Here is a 20,207-nt window from a genome sequence, read left to right on the forward strand (position 1 = left end):
AACCCTGTTGAAGAGTAAAGTACAATTAAGCGTTGCTTCAGGCTCATGACTAAAGAGTAGGCTCAGCACTCTAAAATACAGGTTCTTCTGCAGCGTGGCATGTATGATAGTCTGGTCTGGGGTTCCTCTTCTGTGATGTTGAATATCTATGGTGTAGGTGCATCTGAGCCTGTCCTCCAGGCTTCCTTTGCAGGTCATGGAGAGAAATGGATGTTTCCAGTGCATGAGTCATCTTACTTATTTTAGATGTCTTCTCTGTAGTGAGATGAATCATTCCCTTAAGGAGCCTGTCTACCTCGTCTGTCCTGTCATGTAACTTAGCTCTCCAGCCCACTGTGGGAGATTGGTCCCTGGTTGTCCTCGCTGCAGGAATGTTTTTTACTCCCGTCTCTCCCTTGGAGTTGACAGCTAATTGCCTCTGAAACTAACTGTGGGCGTTCACGAGGGATTGTTTGCTGCCGGAGCCGCTCTATGTAGTCAGCGAGAGGAGCAATGTGCCAGGTTTGGCTGCCTCCACCCTCAGCAGCCCTCCCACTCATCTCAGCAGGCTTTGCACTTGTTGCATGTCCCTCGTGAGGCAAAGCCAGTACTCAGGTGGGCTGCCACACATGGCTGTCACTATCTAAGGTACATTAGAATTGGGGAAAAAAACCCAAACCAAACCCACAAAATGATATGCCTAGGGCCACTGGAACTCCAGAGGGAGCCCAAAGAAAATTATGGCCAAGCCCTGTAAATCATATCTAGGGTCAATCTACTCTCACAAGGCCTAGCCTTCAGGAATGCAATCCAGGAAATACACAGTTGCCTTGTAGATGTCTGAAATTTTGCAATTTGAATCCCACCCATTGCCTTTTAAACTGATTAAACCACTGCAAAATTTTACCCATGAGCAAGCTCTGTTCTGCTGTACCCTTCTGAAAGGCGTGAGCATGGTGATACACACAGTACAGCCAGACTAGCTAGACATGAACATGTGTATGTCTATGGCTAGCAAATATTTATGTTTATCGATGGAGTTTATTACCATGAGTGCTTTCTGCTCACCTTTGGTCCTGCCTCAAATGTAAAAAATAACTGCTCACACTTTGATCAGATGATTTCATATTTTCCCCTTGATTAAGACATCTGTGTATGTATTGACAAGTCTTATTTCTTCATTTGAAGCAACAGACTGCTTGGCAGGGCAATGGGATTCCCAAATTTTTGTTTAAAAACATGGGTAATATGTTTCTGTATTTTAATAGGCTGCTAAAAAGGAAGGAGATTGAATGGGGGAAAAAACAGTTACTGAGTTAAAAAAAGATGGAAGTATGGAAAACTTACTGATTCCGTTTCAAAGGTAAATAGAAGGGAAGGGAGGGATTGGGCTGTTTGAATGAGTGCACTTAAAGTGTATGATTGATCTGGAAATAATTAAATCATTTATACTTCTGTGCCCAAGTTTATGCTAGGAAAGCCAGAAATTTTGCAAACCTGCCATTTTACACCTGCTAGTTTCTGAGCCCTTTGCACACATTGGTATAAACTTTATATTATGATTTCAGATCATACTATATGTATAGTACAGATTATTAAGGGATTATCAGATGGCTATCATAAATGGCTGACGAGGGATAAAAATCTAGAAAGAAGTCACTGCAGATTACTGTCAGATTGGTCTGACTGAAAGGAAACATCAGTCCTTGTCCTTAAGTGTGAAGTACCTGGAAAAAACCCAGACCTTCAAATGTGTCCTAGTTTTCCTAACAAAGCAATGGCGTTGCCTTAAGATTTTCTTTGCTCTGTGGTTATCTCATCTGGTGAAAATTTAGACATCGCTCTGGGTAGCACTTTCTAGATATCCATTACACTTCTAGCGTAGCTGATGTCAGTGCCTGACCAGTGCCAGACTTCTTGCTGAAGACTGGTTTTTCTTACAATGCTGATTTCAGGTAAGATAACAAAAAGTGAAATGATGTAAATATAGGGCTACTTCAAGATATTCAGTAGGATATTTTTTAAATGGCATTGTAACTTTCCAGGTACTTCCATTTCTTTATATTGTGGAACCAAGACACATTGGTGTTCAGGCAACAGAGTCATGGTGTCTTGTAAGATGTGTCCTTACCGTAGGGAGACAGCACACTGATGGCGACAGCCACACATGCAGTGTCTGAACTGGTTTTCTGGCTCCTTGTGGGAGACCCTGAGGAAGTCTGTCTGAATTTCATATCCAAAGCTGCATAGTATGGACCATAATACCTCCTCTGCTCCTCTTGTGTACTTGCTGTAGAAGTAGCCTGTGAAAAAAGCTGCTCCTCAGCCTGTTTTGTACAGCAGCCACAGGGACCTGCTCCCAGTTGCTTACTCTAGAGGTTTCTGTGAGACAAGTGAGAAAATCCAAATCGTGATGCCACAGTCAGGTTTGCTTTGAGGAAATAAAATTGCAAAGTCTAGAGGGCAAAAACTCAAAATAAGGAACGTGTTTATCAGGAATAAACCCAGTTTTCACAAAGCAGTTGGTTCACATGGACTGGGTGCGTTTTATCTGCACAGTTTATTTGAGAAGGCTTACATGGAAACGCTACAGAACAGGCTGAAAAGTACCTGAAAAACTATAAACAAAGGTTACTGATGGACATAGGGAGTGGCTCCTTCAGGAGGGTATTTTGCAAGCCCTGAACATACCCATACCACATCACCAACACCAGCGAGTTACCCGCTGGGAGGGCATACCTGATCCAAGAGAGGTACTGGATTTTCACCCCATTCATCGACTGTAAATCTCATTGTAATGCAGCTCTTGAAGTGCCCCATAGGTGTGTTTAGCAGGTGTTAGGAACAGACCTCCCTGATATATTCGTTAGTGGCTGGAAATGGGCTGCTGCTTAGTAAGGAGCCAGGGACCAAGTGTGAAGGTTGAGAAGCTATTCAAAAGCATTGCTGTCAAACAGGCACTCAGGTCTGATCTCTGTCACAAAAGTGGCATTTGTGTAGTACTTCTAAATTTAAAGAACTATATAAAAGATTGATCTCTTTATTTTTTCTTTTTTTTTTAAGTGAAACTGCATTGTTAAGTCACTGGGTTTTTTATCTTCGTAGTTGTGTGTTTACTCTGATACATTTTGGAGACAGTGGAAAGGCAGTTTGTCATCTTTAAGATTTTAAGAACCTGAGAAAAAGCTACCATTGCTCTTTGATATTGCAGTCTGCTGAAAAAGAACCTCATTCACGTGGTTAATTATAGGGATTTTTTTTTTTTTCCTTCTTCTCAACTCTGTGCAGAGGGAATTCTTGCTGAATGGTGCCACAATGGCCACCCTGCAATTCCCCTACTTAACGAGCTGCTTCTCACAGAAATAGATTTCAGAATAACTGGGCACAGATGTTTAGGTGCCTGGGTTTTGGGGTTGTTTTTTGCCTGAAAAATGATTGTCAGTCTTCATTTTCATTTCAGCTTTCAAGCCTGTTGAAATGGCAGCATTCCTGTCATTGCAAACGTTATTCAGCCATGTGAACTGTGACTCATTCTGAAAGATTACATGCATTTCCCTCCCCAGCGTGCACCTATCCTCCTGCTGTAGCAGTTCGCAGGCTGCCTTCCGCAGTCAGCGGGTGTGGGGAACATGCTGCTTGGTGCAGAGCTTGCTGGCTAGCTTGCTTCCAGCCTTGCGCTGTGCAGAGTATAGAAGCCCATGCCTACTGCAGGCAGCAAGTTGCAGAGTGGGAAATGCTACTTTTGTCTGCTTCTGGGGAAAAAAGGAGATCTCAAATGTCCTTTTCAGCATCTCTTTACAGTAAAAAGACCCCAAAGAGCAAGCCCTCAAGGAAAACAATAAACCTCATATAGACCTCCTGGCTCATACTCTCTCCGGACTATGTTTTCTTAGGCTGCAATAACATCAATTCATGGTGTCAGCTCAAGGCAAACTCCATCTGGTCTGGTGGTCTGCTTTAATCATCTTTCTTTTCTAGCATCACCTTCTCTTTATCTTTCCTGCATTTCTCTCTGGCATCAGAGGATCCTTGCTGTCACTGCACTGGCTCTTTCCCTGACACTGCAGACCAGCCTGATGGTGTGGCTGTCCCCTCCGGCGGGGCTCAGCATCTTGCCTCTCTGATCCATCTCCATACTCTCTGGTTAATTGCTATTTCCTATATGTTTTCCAGGGCTTTGTTTGAAATAAGGTCCTGTTTGAATCTCAAATGGAGTTTCTGTTTGTTTGTTATTTTGTTGAAAGTCAACATCAACCTATGGGGAAAAAACCCCATCCTGTTCACATTATGGAAGCTCAGTTAATTCGGGGTGATTAAAAGGAAGCTTGATACTACCTGCCCAGCCATAGAAGCGAGTTATGGAGCCTGAAGATGAAAAGCAATGAGAAATCAATCTTAATTTAGTACAGCTTAACAGCATGCTTGTATTTTTATCAGCTTGAGGGCAAGAGATAACACGTCTAAACTTCCCGGCGTGACAAAAGCGGGCAGGATTTGGAGAAGGTGGCGCAGATGGGAGCACAGTGCCCCATTGCTGTGCAAGCACGTGTCTGAAAGACCTCTTCTATCCCACTCTATGTGGGAAGTGTTGCTGGAAAAGCTGACAGGATCCCTGAGGTTCAGAGCTGAGCGGCCTTGCAGGGAGAGCAGAAAGCATCCACCAAAGCTACTTCCCTGGGGGCTATAAAAATGAGGAGTGGTAGGGCTAGGGGCAGCCACACTGACGTTTTTTCCAGGAAAACAAAGAATTCTGGTGTATCTCATCAGGCAAGCGTGGGAGAGGAAGAGGACTTTTCTCAAAGACTGCAAGAGGCTTGCTTTTCTATCATATCTAGTTTTTAAAAAAGGAAGGACATTGTTTGCCGAGGTTTCCTTTGGTGATTAGTGTTTGCAATCCAAGTTCTTGTTTCAGTGGGCATTCAAGCAGAGATACATGGTAGATACAAAATTAAAGTTATTTCACTATTTTCAGATGTTTTGCTAGAGGTTTTAGTTATTCAGGTCATGGTTTTCCTTATGCATTTCTACAAGCCAGAGCTTACTTGGGTGTCCTAGAATAACTGTGTTGACACTTGTATCCTGGATGAAGAGCCCTTTCTTTCTGAATTACCTACATTTGCTTTCAAAGCTGATCACGATAAATCATAGTTAGATGCTCTTTCACTGTAGTTCAAACCCTACTTGAATAGTAGGGTTTGAACTTCAAACCCTGAAATGACTTTCATGTGTAGGCAAGCCCCTAGGAAACTGAAATTAAATCTCCGTAATTTATTAGCCCTTGCATTTTATGCTTGTACAGAAAAATGAATCCTGTTCCTTTAAGGTGTTTTTTGTTTTGCTTTGCTTTGCAGACTGTAAGATGGCACATTGAACTACAACCGTGGGCAAGTCCAACTCCTTCTCTCAACTACGAGGCCTTGAGGTTTCTGAAGTACATTAGCACTTCTCAGGTAGGTTTTTCCTTTGAGTCTCCACCTAGAAAACAGATAGCCTGGCACAGGCTGTTCCCTCCCAGATAGGGAATTAAACTCACACCAAACTGGTTTCAAAACTGCTTTATTTCTAAATTTGCTTAACCTAGCAGTGCTGGTCAACATGAATGTAAAGGTCAAAATACAGGGTGGAAAGAATCCATTATTTCCTTGCTTTTTATTTCCAGGTGGGTTCGTGTCCTGACAGGAGTACAATATGACTGAAATTCCAGACGTGGTTCCTTTCCCTCTCTCTTTCTGACTCTCAGACACAGAAGGATACAGAGCATTTTATAGTGAGAGAACTGTGTATTCAGCCACTCCACCTCTCAGTAATAATGCGATAACCAGGCTCATTTTAGCTAAAAATAATGCATTTGAGGTTCCCAGTAATTGAGAACAAGGCATCAGTCCCTAACTTGGACAAGTTGTCTCAATGGTACCAATAGAATCCTGATCTTTAGGGGACAAAAATGATGACCTGGAAAATTAGTGGTTTATGTGCTTTTTCAAAGGTGACACTTCCAAATCCAGATTGTGTTGACAGATACTTCCAGGGTTCAGCATATATGGAAATTGGGCCTTCATGTGTTAATGAAAGCATCATTTCTGCACAGCAGCATTTGTGCATACATTTCCTGTAATAAAAAAATGGAAAAGTTACTGGATGCCTGCAGTTCTGACAGGGCGGCTGCTTTTGGTACCCAGGTCTATCAGCAATTGACCTTTGAATGCAGATTTAACTGCACCATTGCTTAAACTGGAGACCAGCAAAAAGCCTCAGGTGCTAATGTCACTGAAATGTTATTCACATATGAAATTCTTTGTTCATGCAATGCTTTCAAGGCTGAGATGAGATTCATTTGAAACATGTCTAAAAATATGCTGCTGTGCTGATGGTGTGGCAATTGGGAGGGTAGCAGAGTGTTCACTTATCCTCCAGCTTGTGGGTACCCCTGGCTAAATGCTCAAAAAAATGACATCTCTGCCTCCACTCATGCCAGCACTGAGAGGGAAGGAGGCAAGACGATGCATGTGGAGACAGCAAGAGGTATGTGTAGAGCTGCTTGTTTCATTATACAGAAGTTTAGGCTGTGGCAGAGCATATTAAGCTGAAAACATCCTTCATCTCGATGACTTAATAAACAGTGGCAGATGCTGCTAAACTCCACTAGTTGGGTCAAAGCCTACAAGGACATCAATTAGCAGAGAGTTTATTGCTTCTGACACACTAATCAAGAAGTTTCGTTCCCAGAGTAACTGACCCTGGTGGGGGGACCAAGCATAAGTGAAAACAAAAAAGAAGAGAAATCCTTCTTCCTGACCTGGCAGATGTTATAGGATTAATAGCTGACAGGATAATACCATGACTAGTATAAGCACTTCTGGAAATGGGATCTTGCTTACGTAGATGAGCATGGGATCTCATTTTCCTTGTTTGCTGAGCAAGTGTCTACTAATTACTGTGCCTGAGTTCAGCTCCCTGCTGTTAGTGTAGAATGGCTGGAACTGCTGGAGGGGGAAGATGCCTTGTCAGCAGGGTCGAGGTGTGGCCAGAAAAAGCTTTTTCAATGCTGGTGTCTAATGATCAGAAGAACCATCTTACATGTGATGTTGTTTGTATGATAGTAGGGAGTAGAAGCCCAGAACAGGATGTGAGCTCAGTGCATCAGGGTCTGTAAATCATGCAACAGACTGGTGATGGTGCTGAAGGCAGAGTTCGGTTCTTTTTATTTTTGATAGCAACAGCTATTAAGTAGCAAGAGCTATTAAAATTGCTCTGAATTCTGAGTGTTGTAATTGCTTATAAAACCATGAGCCAATTAAGTGGTAGCACTGCAGAATCTTACTTTTCTGTAGAGAGCATGTTATTCTTCTGTGTCTTAAAATTAGTGCTTGTTATTGCAATGCCATTTATTCCTTGATTATTATGTAACTGAAGGGAAATGGGTGCAGTGCAAATTATTGCTTAAAACTTAGTGAATCCTGAGAGCAGCATGAAGAGATGCTATATTAGCTTTTGTGAATTTTCTATGGGAAAATTTCATGGGCTGAGCAGGAGCAGAAAGGTGGTGATGCAGCGTGCAGCTCTTTGGATGTAATGCTCTGGATAATGACCTTTCAGAGCTCAAGCTTCTTAGAGAATGAGAGTTTTATTTACTTATTATAAGGCACGTGGTGGAGAGTGCCTACCACAGCAAAGGCTGGGTTCCAGTTTTCACTGTGTAAAATTGTTCCTTTTCTGTAGTTCTAGGTGGGGCCAGAGCTGTGCATTTTAGTTTGGCTAAAACCAAGAGCTGAGCCTGGGCAGTCTGCTATAGAGGAAAGAAGGAACAAGATGAGAACAGTCAGTCCAGGACTGATGTTTAACCTGGTTTTGTCTCTACAACTGTTCTTTCCACCTTTTTTATCGTTGGCTTTCTGGCAGTGCCAACTCCCATCCCTGCAGCCAGGGTTGGTTTGGTACTGGGCCCAAAGAACAACTTTTTGTCACGGTGGCGCAGCTGGGTTGCTGCAGCTCTTCTCAGTTTTTGTTTTCCTGTCTGCGTGTTAGCAGCCTGTGCCCTGCAACCCTGGAATTTGACGGCCATGCGGCACGTGGTTTGAAAAGCAGCAGATGTAAGCTGATGCTGGTGCAGAGCAGCACAGCCTCTCTTGGGCAGAAGTACACACAGCTTTGGTGCTTACATGTTCTTCCCGTTTCCTCCTTACCACTGCTGTGGTGACAGCCATGCAAATTGCACTGGCTTTCCGTCACCTGCAATGCCTTGGCTCCCAAATACTGGAAGGGCTGCAGCACCCCCCCCAGGCTCCATGCTTGCCTTTTCCAGGGTGGGTTTGGAGGAAGACAATGGTGCTGAATGGTGTGGCAGAGCCTGGGGGTGAGGCAGTGGCCCGAGCTGCCAGGGGACAGGCAGAGCTGGTGCTGCAGGCAGGGGCTCCTCCGTAGGGTGTCACTCACAGGGCCATAGCTTTGTTGGTTCAGTCACTGCTGTGTTTCGGCTGTTGCAGGCTGCTGCTCAGCTGCTGGCAAAGCTGACTTCACCTCTCAGTTAAGTGACTTTCGACACTTCCAGGTTTCTGATGAATCCAGCACATTTTAGTCCTTGCTTTCTTGGTCCTTTCAAGGACTTTGACTTGCAGTGTTCCTCCCTGCAGGGTCTCTATCTCTTCTCCTTTTGCAGTGTTTTTATCCTGGCTTTAGACTCTAGATGTCTAAGCCAGCACAGCATAGGCACATGTGAAATGATTCCTCTGTTTAGTTAAGCACTTGCTTAAATCACAGAATCACAGAATGTTAGGGGTTGGAAGAGACCTCGAAAGATCATCTAGTGTGTTGGGGTCATGATTAAATCCCTTCTGAGGGGGGAATAGATCCAGGACACTCTAGGTAAGATATCCAGTATACATTGCAGTGACACTGAAACTTGTGATTACAATCTTGAATCATGACGTGATTTTATTCATAACATTATTCAGGATGCAGAATCCACTCCAAGGTTTGAAAAGAAAAAAACTAAACATTTTAATGCCAAAATAACTTGTTCTCAGGAAAATTGATTTTTGGGTACAGTACTAATGCTTAATTATTTGCTTTTCAAACTACATTCTTCTCTGGGGGATTATGTAAGCCTTAAATTTCACCAAGCAAAACAGACGAACAGGGAAAAAAAAATCATCAGATCTCCATAGCTGTGTATCAGATTGACGATCAGATTTAAATGAAACCAATTATCATTTTCCTTCTTTCCGCTCTTTCCCCAGAAGGCAAATTAAAAACAAATTAAAACTCATGTCTTAAAATGAAACATCCTTTGATTTCAACAGATTTCATGTGAACACATGAACCTGAACAGCCTGAAAGGGTACTCTGAAACCACAAAGAAGCCCTGGTCGATCTGTCTTGATGAGAGGTTTAGCCTCATTCATCGAATCAGAAGCAAGCAATGTCGTCTCTATTCCCTTGGGTAAGTGTTCTCTTTAAAAGACAACAAATTCTTTCATGACACACAACTTCAAAAAGCCCAATAAATGCAATACAGGCTGCAACAAGGTTGTCTTTTAAAATAAAGACTTTGTTCAGGTGTGTTTGTTACTTGTTGATGTGCTTCTGTAAACTCCGTTTTTAGGGAAAAACCTTTCTCCAAGAGGGTCTCTGTTTTTCCCTTTCTTTTCTGATATCAGTATGGAAACAAATTGCGTAATGGTGAGTAGTGAGTGGTAGCTCCCGTAGAGGAAGATGGAAATTAACGTGATAAACTGAGAAGCCTACACCATCTTCCCTGAGCAGAAATGACTTGCATAATTGGCAGATACTTCAGCAGCATTACTTATAAAACTTCATTAACTACCCCTGGGACAAAATAGTACATTTCCATATGAGAGTGTGTTTGCTAAGCACTTCAGGGGTGACATGTGCCAAAGTGATAACAATAAAGGCAGTTGCGGCTTTCTTTTAAAACGTTTACAGCACTTGAGATTGAAGTTTTCACTCTTGACAGAACAAGTGCTTTCACAGGTAGTAAAACCACAAATGCAGCCCGCTTGCTTGCTAATAAAACACTCTGCTTCCCGGGAGGACAAGGGAGGTCAGTCCTCACAGCTTGTTGGGCCAGCGGCCTTTTGCATTACACATCAGTGCACAGGTGCATTAGGAGAATGATCGCTGTGATCTGGAGCTCGTTTCACACAGATCACCACATGGCTGCTGCCTAATAAAACTGTCTTTGCTGTCCTGGGAGCCAACTTTATGTTAGAGTTGTGTTGAAAGGCTTTGTGTCCCTTGAACCAGTGTGGTTTGTTTCTGTGATTTCGCTGCTGTGGGTTTACAAATGGTGGGTAGGAAGGAGCGGTGTCTGGGTGGCATTTCTTGGTGATTAGCGCGTGTCAGTTAACACCAGCAATTAACGTAAAGTGGATGCAGAGTGCACTGCAGTCAAAGGGAGTGTTTGCTGTTAATTCAGAGGGTGTGGGGCTTTCAGGTTTTGTTCAGCTGCATTGCTCTGTGGCAGAACAACAACAGTAACATGCTCCTTAGAGACAGATCACATATATATGGAGAGCAAACTCCTCTCGACTACTGTGGCTTATTTTCTGAATGTTCTTTGCAATGAAATTATACTTACCTGGTTTTAATGCAAAACATAGGTTTACATGATTTTTTTTCCTCAGTTTTTCACATTCCCGTGAAAGTTAGGAGAGATGCTGTGTTATCCCATGCTCAGGTCCAGACTTTACCTGCTTGACTGTTGCACTGGCTCATTGCCAGAGGCTCCTTCTGGTAGTCAGTAGGGAGAGGCAGGCACATTCAGGTGGAAAATCAGCTAAGCTGAATAACATTCTGGAGGTAGGTATAGCTTTCCTTTGGTTATAGAGGAAGTCTGGATTAATATGGCTGCTGAATATAGATGCCTTGGGAAAGTACTCAAAGTTCAGTGGAATTAATCTAGAACTTGCCCTTCAAGTTACATGATAATTAATATTAGACTTGACCTCCCGTATTAATGTCCCTCTTCCTTTTTGCTATGGACCAAGTGTGGGCTGAGGATGGTATTTTTGTTGAATCAGCCAGTAGACACAACAGAGTTGATTTCATCTGTGCTAGGAAATGCAGATTTGGCACAAAACTGACCAGCATGAAGATAACTTGCTAATGGTTTTGTACAAATCTGAGATAGTGCATATATACCAGTGCTTTGTATGTAGTGCTGTTCTGGGTATGGTACGGGGAGCCCAAATGACAGATTTTCTGTAATGATGGAACAGTAGGGCTTAGCAGAGGTTGAAATTGATGCTGGCGCTTCATCAATCATCAGATACACATGTGCAGTAAATACCCAACCATGATGCATTGCATGAAATAGCTAAAAAGTAAAAGGGAAGTATTTGAGGTTTAGGAGGAGCAGTCGTCAATCCTCCAGTTTGCTTCTGCAGCCTTTGAAGCTCATTACTGCATAATTGTTCTCTCAGACTCCCTTCCTTTAGTTTATGACAGGCAGAAAAGTAGTTTTGTTCTGAGTAAGACAAAAATCCTCTTTAAACATTTTTGTTATCTCATACACTTCATAAAGAGCAAAGCGGGAGCAGCTGCTTCCAGTGAAGAATATTCTCCGTGGAGAGGATGGATGGAGGACAAATGTGAAAGTTCAGTGCAAGTGTTACTGGGAATCCTGAATTAAATCCATGTATCATTAAAAATGGAACAAAACATGCTGCTTAGGCTTTGCTTTCGTGAATGCTGTAGAAGAGGTTACTTGTGAATGGGAGCGAGCAGTGTTTGAAATGTCTGGAGATCTTTTCAGATTAGTATTAGTTGCTTCCACTAATGGGAGGCAGCAATGTTTTTGCTTGGGGGACAGCATTTCCCAGTATGATACGTAATTGCAATATGCATTAGTGAGCTCTAGTTATTAGTGCTAAATCTGCTTAGATTACAAACACCACAGGCAGGCACTCAAGCTGGGATAATACAAATAAATAGGATTTCAGAAACTTACCCGTTGAGGTTTAAAGAATCTCGCTGCGATACTGTATAAAAGCTGTTTCAGGTGGATCTTAAAGTGTAGGGGCTTTAGGATCCACCAGGGGATGCTTCTTTTTTCCCGAGCTGCAGAGCTCAGTTATCTTCCTTTGAGAACCAGGGAAGGAGGAGGAACACAGAAAGGGAAAGCTGGACCTTAACACGCGTGTTTTTACAGCTCTGTCCTGTCAGCTACAAGTGACCGCTAGAGCCGTACTGGAGGAGACAAAGCAGCTTTTGTGCCACCTGCATGCTTGCTGTGCTCCAGGATGATGTGGGGGCTGGTGCGATGCTCCGTTCAGTGCAAGCTGCGGCCCAGTGTTTATTTCGAGTGCGAGGCTCTGTGTACTGTGACCCTCTGTGAACCCTGGGAGCAGGGGACAGCCAAGGGACACTGCTCCCTGCTGTGCTGTGCTCTGTCCTGGGTCAGCATCCCTGCCCTGCTGCCGGCGGGGAGCAGTGCCAGCGAGCCCTTCCTTTCCACTCGCACGCAGGCTAGGCGAGCTGGTCCCGCAGGTGCTGCTTCTGCTGCTTTGGAAGCCCACCTCTACCCCCGCTGCAGAGGACTGCGTGCAACTGTCGACTCTGTAACTGAGCTCTCTTCTCCTTTACAGTAAAAATAGGTCGGTGGCTTTAGCACTTTTCATTTTGCTGTTGCTGGAGGCAGCAGCTGCACTCTCCCGATGGTGGGGAAGGGCCTCTCTAGTCTTCTGTGACCTCCACGCCTGTTTCTTTTTAAATACAGTTTTTAAATTTTTTTAAATAACACAAATCTTTCTTAGGAGACATCGTTTGTTTACTGTTTTCATGCTGTATTACCCCCTTAGCATGATCACATTTGAGCCAGGAATTTTTAAAACCAGTTCTTTTGGAGATGACTTTATTTCTCTCCTAAATATTTGTTGTTGGTTAGACCTCTCTTTAGGCATAAATTTGAGCTGTTGGCTAGAGTGCAAGGAGATATATCAGCACCTTCTTCACCCTCATCTATATTTTATTTTGTTTGTTTTGCCCCACTGTGAACCTCCCTTTGCTGTCCACATGAGTAGCAGTCTGTTTGGAGGGAGCCTGAGGTTTGTCTACATCAAAAGCATCTGTCCCTCTAGATTCTACCAGCTGGTGTGGTTAGAAGTGTGTCACGGATGCATGTGTCCATCCGTCGCTGGTGTACTCATTGCTCTAATGCTGTAACTGTCCCCAACAATTCCCGAGTTGTTCATTTTTAGCCAGCTTCTCATTCCTGACGGATTACACTGGTCTTTGTTCATCAGTGTCCCTTCTGTAGAAAGCCACATGCAAACAAATATGTCGATTCACTTGGTTAACTTCTGAACTTTTTTCCTAATGTGTGTTGAATACATTAAAAGAAAACTCTTCTTTTTCCTCCTACACGGCTGTATGGGCTGGAATCCTGTGAAATACCATTGTTCTTAAAAGCATGTTGGGCTGTTTTTGCAAACCCTATCCCCTCCTACATCCCACAATGCCTGAAAGGGAAGATGGTTGAGGAGAAGACCTTCTAATAGGGTATCGTTACACTGTGCTTAGTCAGTATTACAGGAAGTGTCATACTGTATTGGTAACTTCCAAAACATATGATTTTCCAAACATTGTTTCATGATTTGAATTCAGTTTAGTTTACCAGTATGTCACCTATGTAAAAGATTTAGTGCTGGCTTAACGTCATGCCATAGTGTAGCATGATTTAAAATATATTGTGTCTTACATACTGATGCAAATAGCCAGTTATTTCAGACTCACACCATTTCTAAGGATAATAATTGTGATGTGGTGTACCAGGTTCTCTGACAGTACATCTAAGAGTACTGCCCTATAATGGTTTGTGTATGATAGAAAAAATGCCATGCTGTTAGTACATAGTGGGTATTCTCAATTGGTACAACTGGTTGAAGCACTGATTTAAAAATCTCAATTCTCTTCCCAGTGCTACATGTGCATATATCCAACAGCATAATTTTGATTAAGTTTAAGGTTTAGTGCATGATTTGAACCATGTTTGGAACAAGCTTGGAGGAGTAGAAATGAAGAGGACATCCTATTTTATGCAGTAGGGAAGGCCTGTGGTCTAGACGTGATTGCAGTGGTAAATACCAGAATTTTTTAGTTTTAGTATAGCCTGTGAACCAATGGGCTGTGGGAGGTGGGAATATGGCACAACCTTGTAAAGTACATCTCCTTGCAGGGACGGGGACTGAGACAACACTGCTGTATGATGGGTCTATTAATTTTTCTTCTTTGGGGTCTTTGCCAAATTAGCAGCAATCTTTCTCTTAAGTCTGTGTAAAACCTCTGCTACTGTTGTGAAGGGGTTATTTTTAAGTTTGCTTTTTTATCTGAGTCTTCCTGTGCACAGAGAAAGAGAGGCATATGGTTCTTGTCTCTTGTCCCTGTTGGTGACCCTTGTGGCTCATTTTTGTAATACCAGATTATAGACATGGTGGGAAATATGCCTGATTTTTACAAAACAGTATTGTATGAATTTTAAATGTATTTGCTTGTCTGCTTATAGCTTGGTTCTTGGAAGTTTGTGCAGTGGAGACTAAGGAAAGTATTGTAATCTTGTCAAGAAAAAGCAAATAGAAAATAGAGGAATATATATAAATATAAAATATGAATAGAGGAATAATGACAGCACAAAGGTTCTAGCGTTTAATTTACTTTCTTATAAATGATATCAACTTCTGAATCAAGAAAAAGCTCTTTGGGAAGGTTATCTGCCTGGCTAAAAGTGATTTAGTTCTTGCCTTTAAAGGAGCCCTTCATTGTGAACATATGCAGTATATTTCTGATGAGGTTAGTTCATCCAATCCACTCCAGTAGTTTCACTCCATAAGTGAAAAATGTCATTAAAAGTTTCTTAAGATCAATTATGAATGTGACATTGGGAAAAAAACACATGTTCCTTTAGGTTTTCTTTATCTGACTACTTCTTCCAAATCTTCAGCAGGTATTATTGTGGACCCGTAGCTTTATTTCTGGTTACCTTGTAAGAGTTGGGGTTAGATTGTGCTCAGTGCTGATATATCCCGAGAAGGAGCACAACAGCTCCTCCGCTTCGCTTCAAAACCAAATAGTTTATATTTTACCTTCTTTTACTGTGAATCCTTAGAATGTCCTACTCGCTAATAGTTCTTTTTGCAGCATTAATAGTTAACGTCTTTTTTGTTTCGTAGGCTCGGCAACGATGACAACCAGTTTGAGATCAGCATGGCCAACAATGGATGTGAGGTGCATCGCTTTGACCCCAGCATCAAGTCAGCACACATTCAGGAGGGTCGGCACCTCTGGTATCATCGCCTCTCCATTGACTGGAGGGATCCCAATCCAGCCATTGCTGCTCATAAACTTCACAGCAACACGAAGAAGCTGGGCACCATATTGAATGAATTTGGACATCAGAAGGTAAGGACTCAGGGGTCAGGTTTCTGACTGCAGGATTAGGTGTTGGGAAGGCTGCAGAACTTCCTCCTTGCTGTCTCAGGTGTTGGGGCACATTCCAAGGTTAACTCCTGACAGTGGGTCTTTCTTCAGCAATGCTTGTAATGCATTTCTTGTAGGGGTGCCTTTTCTCTCTTGTTTTTTTCTGTGTGCTGATAGCAGCCACCTTGATTTTAAACGACTAGCCATACACTAAATGCTTTCTTCCTTCTCTCTTCCTTTTCCCTTCAACTAGCTGGTAACATTGGATGCTAGTATTCTCAGTCCTGTGGAAGTTCTGGTCTTTGCCTGAGTATGAGCGCTGAACTACTCATACAGCCAAGTTTATAAAGTGAAAAATAATATTTGCAACAATAATTAGAAGAGAAGAGGTAATGGATGGGTTGTTTACATTTTCAAGGTCACTGGTCCTAATTACAGTCATCAACAACAAAAACATCCTGTTTTGAAATTGGCAGCAATCTGTGTTTTTCTTAACATTTCCCAGTTTGTTTTTAAGGAACTGTAAAGACATCAGAAATCTTCAAGTCTCAAATAACTGTTGCCAGAATGCATTTGAGGAAGTTTCTTCGGTTGCTTTTGAGTTTTTCCTTCAGAGGATATACAAGCATGAATTCAAATGCTAATGTGCTTCATTGCCTGAAGCTAGTTCTGCTTGACTTTGTTTTTTAAGAAATAGGCAGCCTGAGCTAAGGAGGAGCTTTTCTGTAAGATTTAAAAAAGAAAACAGTGTCATGTTTGTTTGGTTTGTTACTATAAAATGCAAGATGTCCTTTTCAGTTCACTTCTTGCTTTTCTTTAGTATTTTCTTTTGGTTCAGCTCTACTGATTGGACCATTTTGAAGATAAGAGCAGAAAAAAGCAGCTTTTTCCTACTTCTTAGTCATACTGTAACTATACAAGGCCATGCATTAGTGAAACATCTGGGGGGTGAGAGAGGAAGAGAGAGAGAGAGATGGCTTTCCTTTGACATATGCCTTATGTTGATTGTTTTGATTTTTAGAAGAATTACTCACAGAGCAAATGATTAATGACCTGATCCAGAAAAAGCGTATGAGTCTTGTGATATACCAGACCTGCTTAGAACAGTCAATTCTCAGGTTATCATGGTAATACAGAGTGATTGTAAGACCTTCTGTGAATGAGAAGGGTGTAGCTATGAATTCTGAGTATATAACTTTCTGGGCGAAAGTTATCTGATAGGAAAGCAGCCGGCTGGAGGGCAGCCAAGGAACACAATGCACATGTAACACATGCAATTAGGCTTTCCTCTAGCTGTGTACACATGGCATAGGATTTGGTTAAGTGCGTTGGCGCATGATGAACAGTGTATACAGCCTCTTGCTCTATTAGCATTTGGGTAGCTCCCCTGTGCAAAACTATAGCATCAGTGAAGTCAGGAGCTGACTTATCCCAGTGAGGATAAAGCTGTTATACACTCTGCCATCTTCTGTTGCTTCCTATTCATGAAATACCTGAATGGGCTGACTCTCCTCACATTGTTCTGTTTAGTTTCTCTTTAATTTGGAAGGCAGCCTAAGAAGTTGTGTGTTGCATAAAGACACCAATAAGCTCCAATTTATGAAGAGAACATCAAAGTAAATACTGTGACGTTCAGGTTTTCTTTCTTCCGGTGAATGTGAGTGGAATGTTCCCTTGACTGAATAAATAAGTTAATTCAAAACAGTTTCAGAGAATATTTTCCAAAGCACTTTTTTCAATTAGAAAGTTAAAACATGCTTTTCGTCCCATTCTTTTTAATTTTGAAAATCCTTCCGCCTACCCTCAAAGTTGTTCCGTTCCCACTTCAAGGCAGGAATTTCAGGCAGCTGCATTTGAAGTTAATGCCTCATTTTCTCCTTGCTTTTATTCTTTAAGATTTGGGACTTGATCCAAGACCCTCCAAGTCATGGAGACTGTTTCCACTGACATCAGAGACTTTGGATCTGGCTGGTGAAGAGAGGACAGACAAGGCCTCCTGGTGTTCTGGTCGTGTAGCCTTATAAAGAAAACATGCAATTTGGGGGTTTTGTGTGCAAGGGAATCAAAGTGCTTGGATGAGCTCATTTACACTCTGGCTCAGGTGAGAACTTGACTAACTATTCTGCAGTCAGTACTGGGACCTCATCCACAGAAAGGGAAGCCCATCCTGATATTACGGCAAGAAATACAAACAGGTTTTTGTTGTTAGAGTGGATTTGAGGAAAGATTAAAAGAACTTGATCTTTCTAATTGGCTACATGGCATAACAGTCCTCAGTTCTCTGCGGAGTGTAAATAGCCTGGAGGTAGAGGACTTATCTAATGCTATATTAGGATGAGACTGACAAAGGAAACATGTAGTCAGGGTATTTTGGGGAACTGTTAGAGTGTGAAATCTTTTAAGCCCTGGAATAATCTCCAAAGGATGTCATGAGAGTCCTATTTCCTGGTACACAAATCTAAACTGAAAGTTTACTGGTGTATCCTCTGAGCAGAGCAGTATTTTATCTGCCACAGGAAAGGATAAAGATGTAAAAATTGATCTTGCTCATCTTCCCTTCCCCCCTGCCCCACAATTTTTTTACTGAATATGCACACTCTGTAGCACACTGCTCATGAACAGTGGAAAAAAGGGAGAAATCCACTGAATGCACAAGGTTTTCTTTCTTATTGCAGTGGGGTTCAACTTCGTGAAAGCTTTCACTTTCGTATTCTCTTGACTGCCTACCAGGGTGAGGATGCTACAGAGCTGGTGTTCCATAGATTAGTGATAGTGACCTCCTTCATACAGAGTCACTGGACAATTCAAGTCAGAAGGGGTCTTGAGAGGCCTGTAGTTCAATCCCCTGCTCAAAGCAAGGCCAGCTCTGAAGTCAGACCAGGTTGTTCAAGGCTTTATCTGCTCTGGTCTTGAAAATCACTGAGTTTTCTGCAAAATGAAGATTGCATAACTTCTCTGGGCCAGCTGTTGTCCTGCTTGACTGTCCTCATCATAAAGAAGTTTCTCCTTATGTCCAGTCAAAAAGCCCTCAGTCTCAATTTATGCCAGTTTTCTCTTGTCCTCCTTCTATGCACTGCTAAAGAGCATGTCTCTGTTGTCTTGATGACCTCTTTGTAAGCTCTAGAGGCTGATGTTAGTCTCCCCCACAAAGCCATCTCCTGCCTAGGTTGAACAAGCCCCATTTCCCCAACCTCTCCTTGTAGGGCAAGTGTTCCAGTCCCCAGCCATCTTGGTGGCTCCCAGCTGAACTCACCTCAGTCCATCATTGTCTGTCTTGTGTTGTGGGGACCAAAATTGTGTGTAGTATCTATATACAACCTCACAAGTGCAGAGTACAGGGAGATAATCACATCACTTGGTCTACGGGCCATGCTCCTGCTAATGCATCCTGGGATGCTCTTGGCCTTCTTTGCACCATGACCCCCGGGTCCTTTCTGTAGAGATGCTCCCCAGCCAGATGGGCAGTTCCCAGCATGTATCATTGCAGGGGCTTCTTTCTCCCCAGGGGCAGGACTTGGCGTTTGTCCTTGTTGAATTTCATCAGGTTCCTGTTGGCCCATCCCTCCAGCCTGTCTGGGTCCCTCTAGATGGCAGCTCTGCCTTTGAGTGTGTGTATCGACTGGTCCCACCAATTTGGTGTCATCGACAAACATGGCAAGAGTGTCATCAAACACCTCCTCCAGGTAACTGGTAAAGATGTTAAACAGGACGAATCCTAGTGTAGAGTGCCCTGTGGCACTATGCTTTAACTGACATCCAGGTAGAGTACAACCCATTAACCACTGCCCTCTGTGCCCCACCATGGAACTGGTTTCTTAATTACGTGGTTGTCTCTTCATCCAGACTGTAACATCCTGACTTGGATACAAGACTACTGTGGGAAACAGTGTCAAATATATATCCCAGTGCTCTTCTAGACTAGTCACAGCTGGTTCACGGTCTTGCAAGGGGATCCCCTATCAGTCTGAACTTCAGTTACAAGGGGGCCAGTTCAGCTGTCTAAATAAACTGTTCACCTAGTCCCAGCATAAGTTTGCGTTGTGCGTGGTACCTGTGTCCTCCTCAGAAGGCCGTATTCTATGCAGCCAGATTTTTGTACACAATAAAACTATAAGCGGAAGACTGTATTGAAATGTGAGCTCCCTACTCCTACTTCAACATTATCCTCTCTACAAAAAGTTGTAACCCTTAACCAGAAATTCAGACCAAGCTCTTCATGTGTTCTGTATTCCAAAGGTTATGTTATAAAGGAAAACTAAAAAACTTTCACGGAAAGGCCCTGAGCAGCAGAAGCAAGCAAGGGTTCATTCTGTCCTGAATGGGCATGCATGAGTGAATCGTGCATGTTCACACATGTAAACTCTTCCTTCAGTAGTAGTTTTCCTCTTTCTGGAGCTCTGTAGGACAAATCTTGTGTGATGCCATCAGTAAGTGCTATGAATTTGCATTCCCTGGCATTATAGCTCAGCAGTGGATGAGGTGGTTTATTGGAAAACAAATTAAGCTGGAAAGGAGAATCTGAGAATGCAAAGTAAAACCTTCATTTAGTCAGGAAGTGTAACTTTCAGGGGACAGCAGAGTTGTATTCAACTCCTGCTGTTCAAGTCATCTTGAATAAATTGTGTAAGAGACCAAGCTGTGTCATTGTTTATTATTAAAAGAAATAACAAAGCAATCTTTAAGTCCTGATTTTGATTTGAAGGTTTTAATTTACACTGGCTTTTCACGAAGATTTGTTTCTGTGACAACCTGGCTAGCAGGTGTCTGCTTTGTTTCATTGACCAGGCTTAGATTTA

General features: G+C 42.6%; 1 protein-coding gene across 1 annotated transcript in view; it reads left to right on the forward strand.

The window, feature by feature from the left end:
• METTL24 (methyltransferase like 24) overlaps positions 1 to 20,207 on the forward strand; it is a 47,559-nt gene that overhangs the window by 15,630 nt on the left and 11,722 nt on the right. Inside the window, exons 2-4 of the mRNA XM_086461302.1 lie at positions 5,331 to 5,429; positions 9,279 to 9,418; positions 15,165 to 15,393. Coding sequence (XP_086317428.1) covers positions 5,331 to 5,429; positions 9,279 to 9,418; positions 15,165 to 15,393 — 468 coding nt within the window. The remainder of the gene's footprint in view (positions 1 to 5,330; positions 5,430 to 9,278; positions 9,419 to 15,164; positions 15,394 to 20,207) is intronic.

The sequence above is a fragment of the Leptosomus discolor genome, chromosome 2 (assembly GCF_034619465.1).
Source record: "Leptosomus discolor isolate bLepDis1 chromosome 2, bLepDis1.hap2, whole genome shotgun sequence".
Taxonomy (NCBI): Eukaryota; Metazoa; Chordata; class Aves; order Leptosomiformes; family Leptosomidae; genus Leptosomus; species Leptosomus discolor.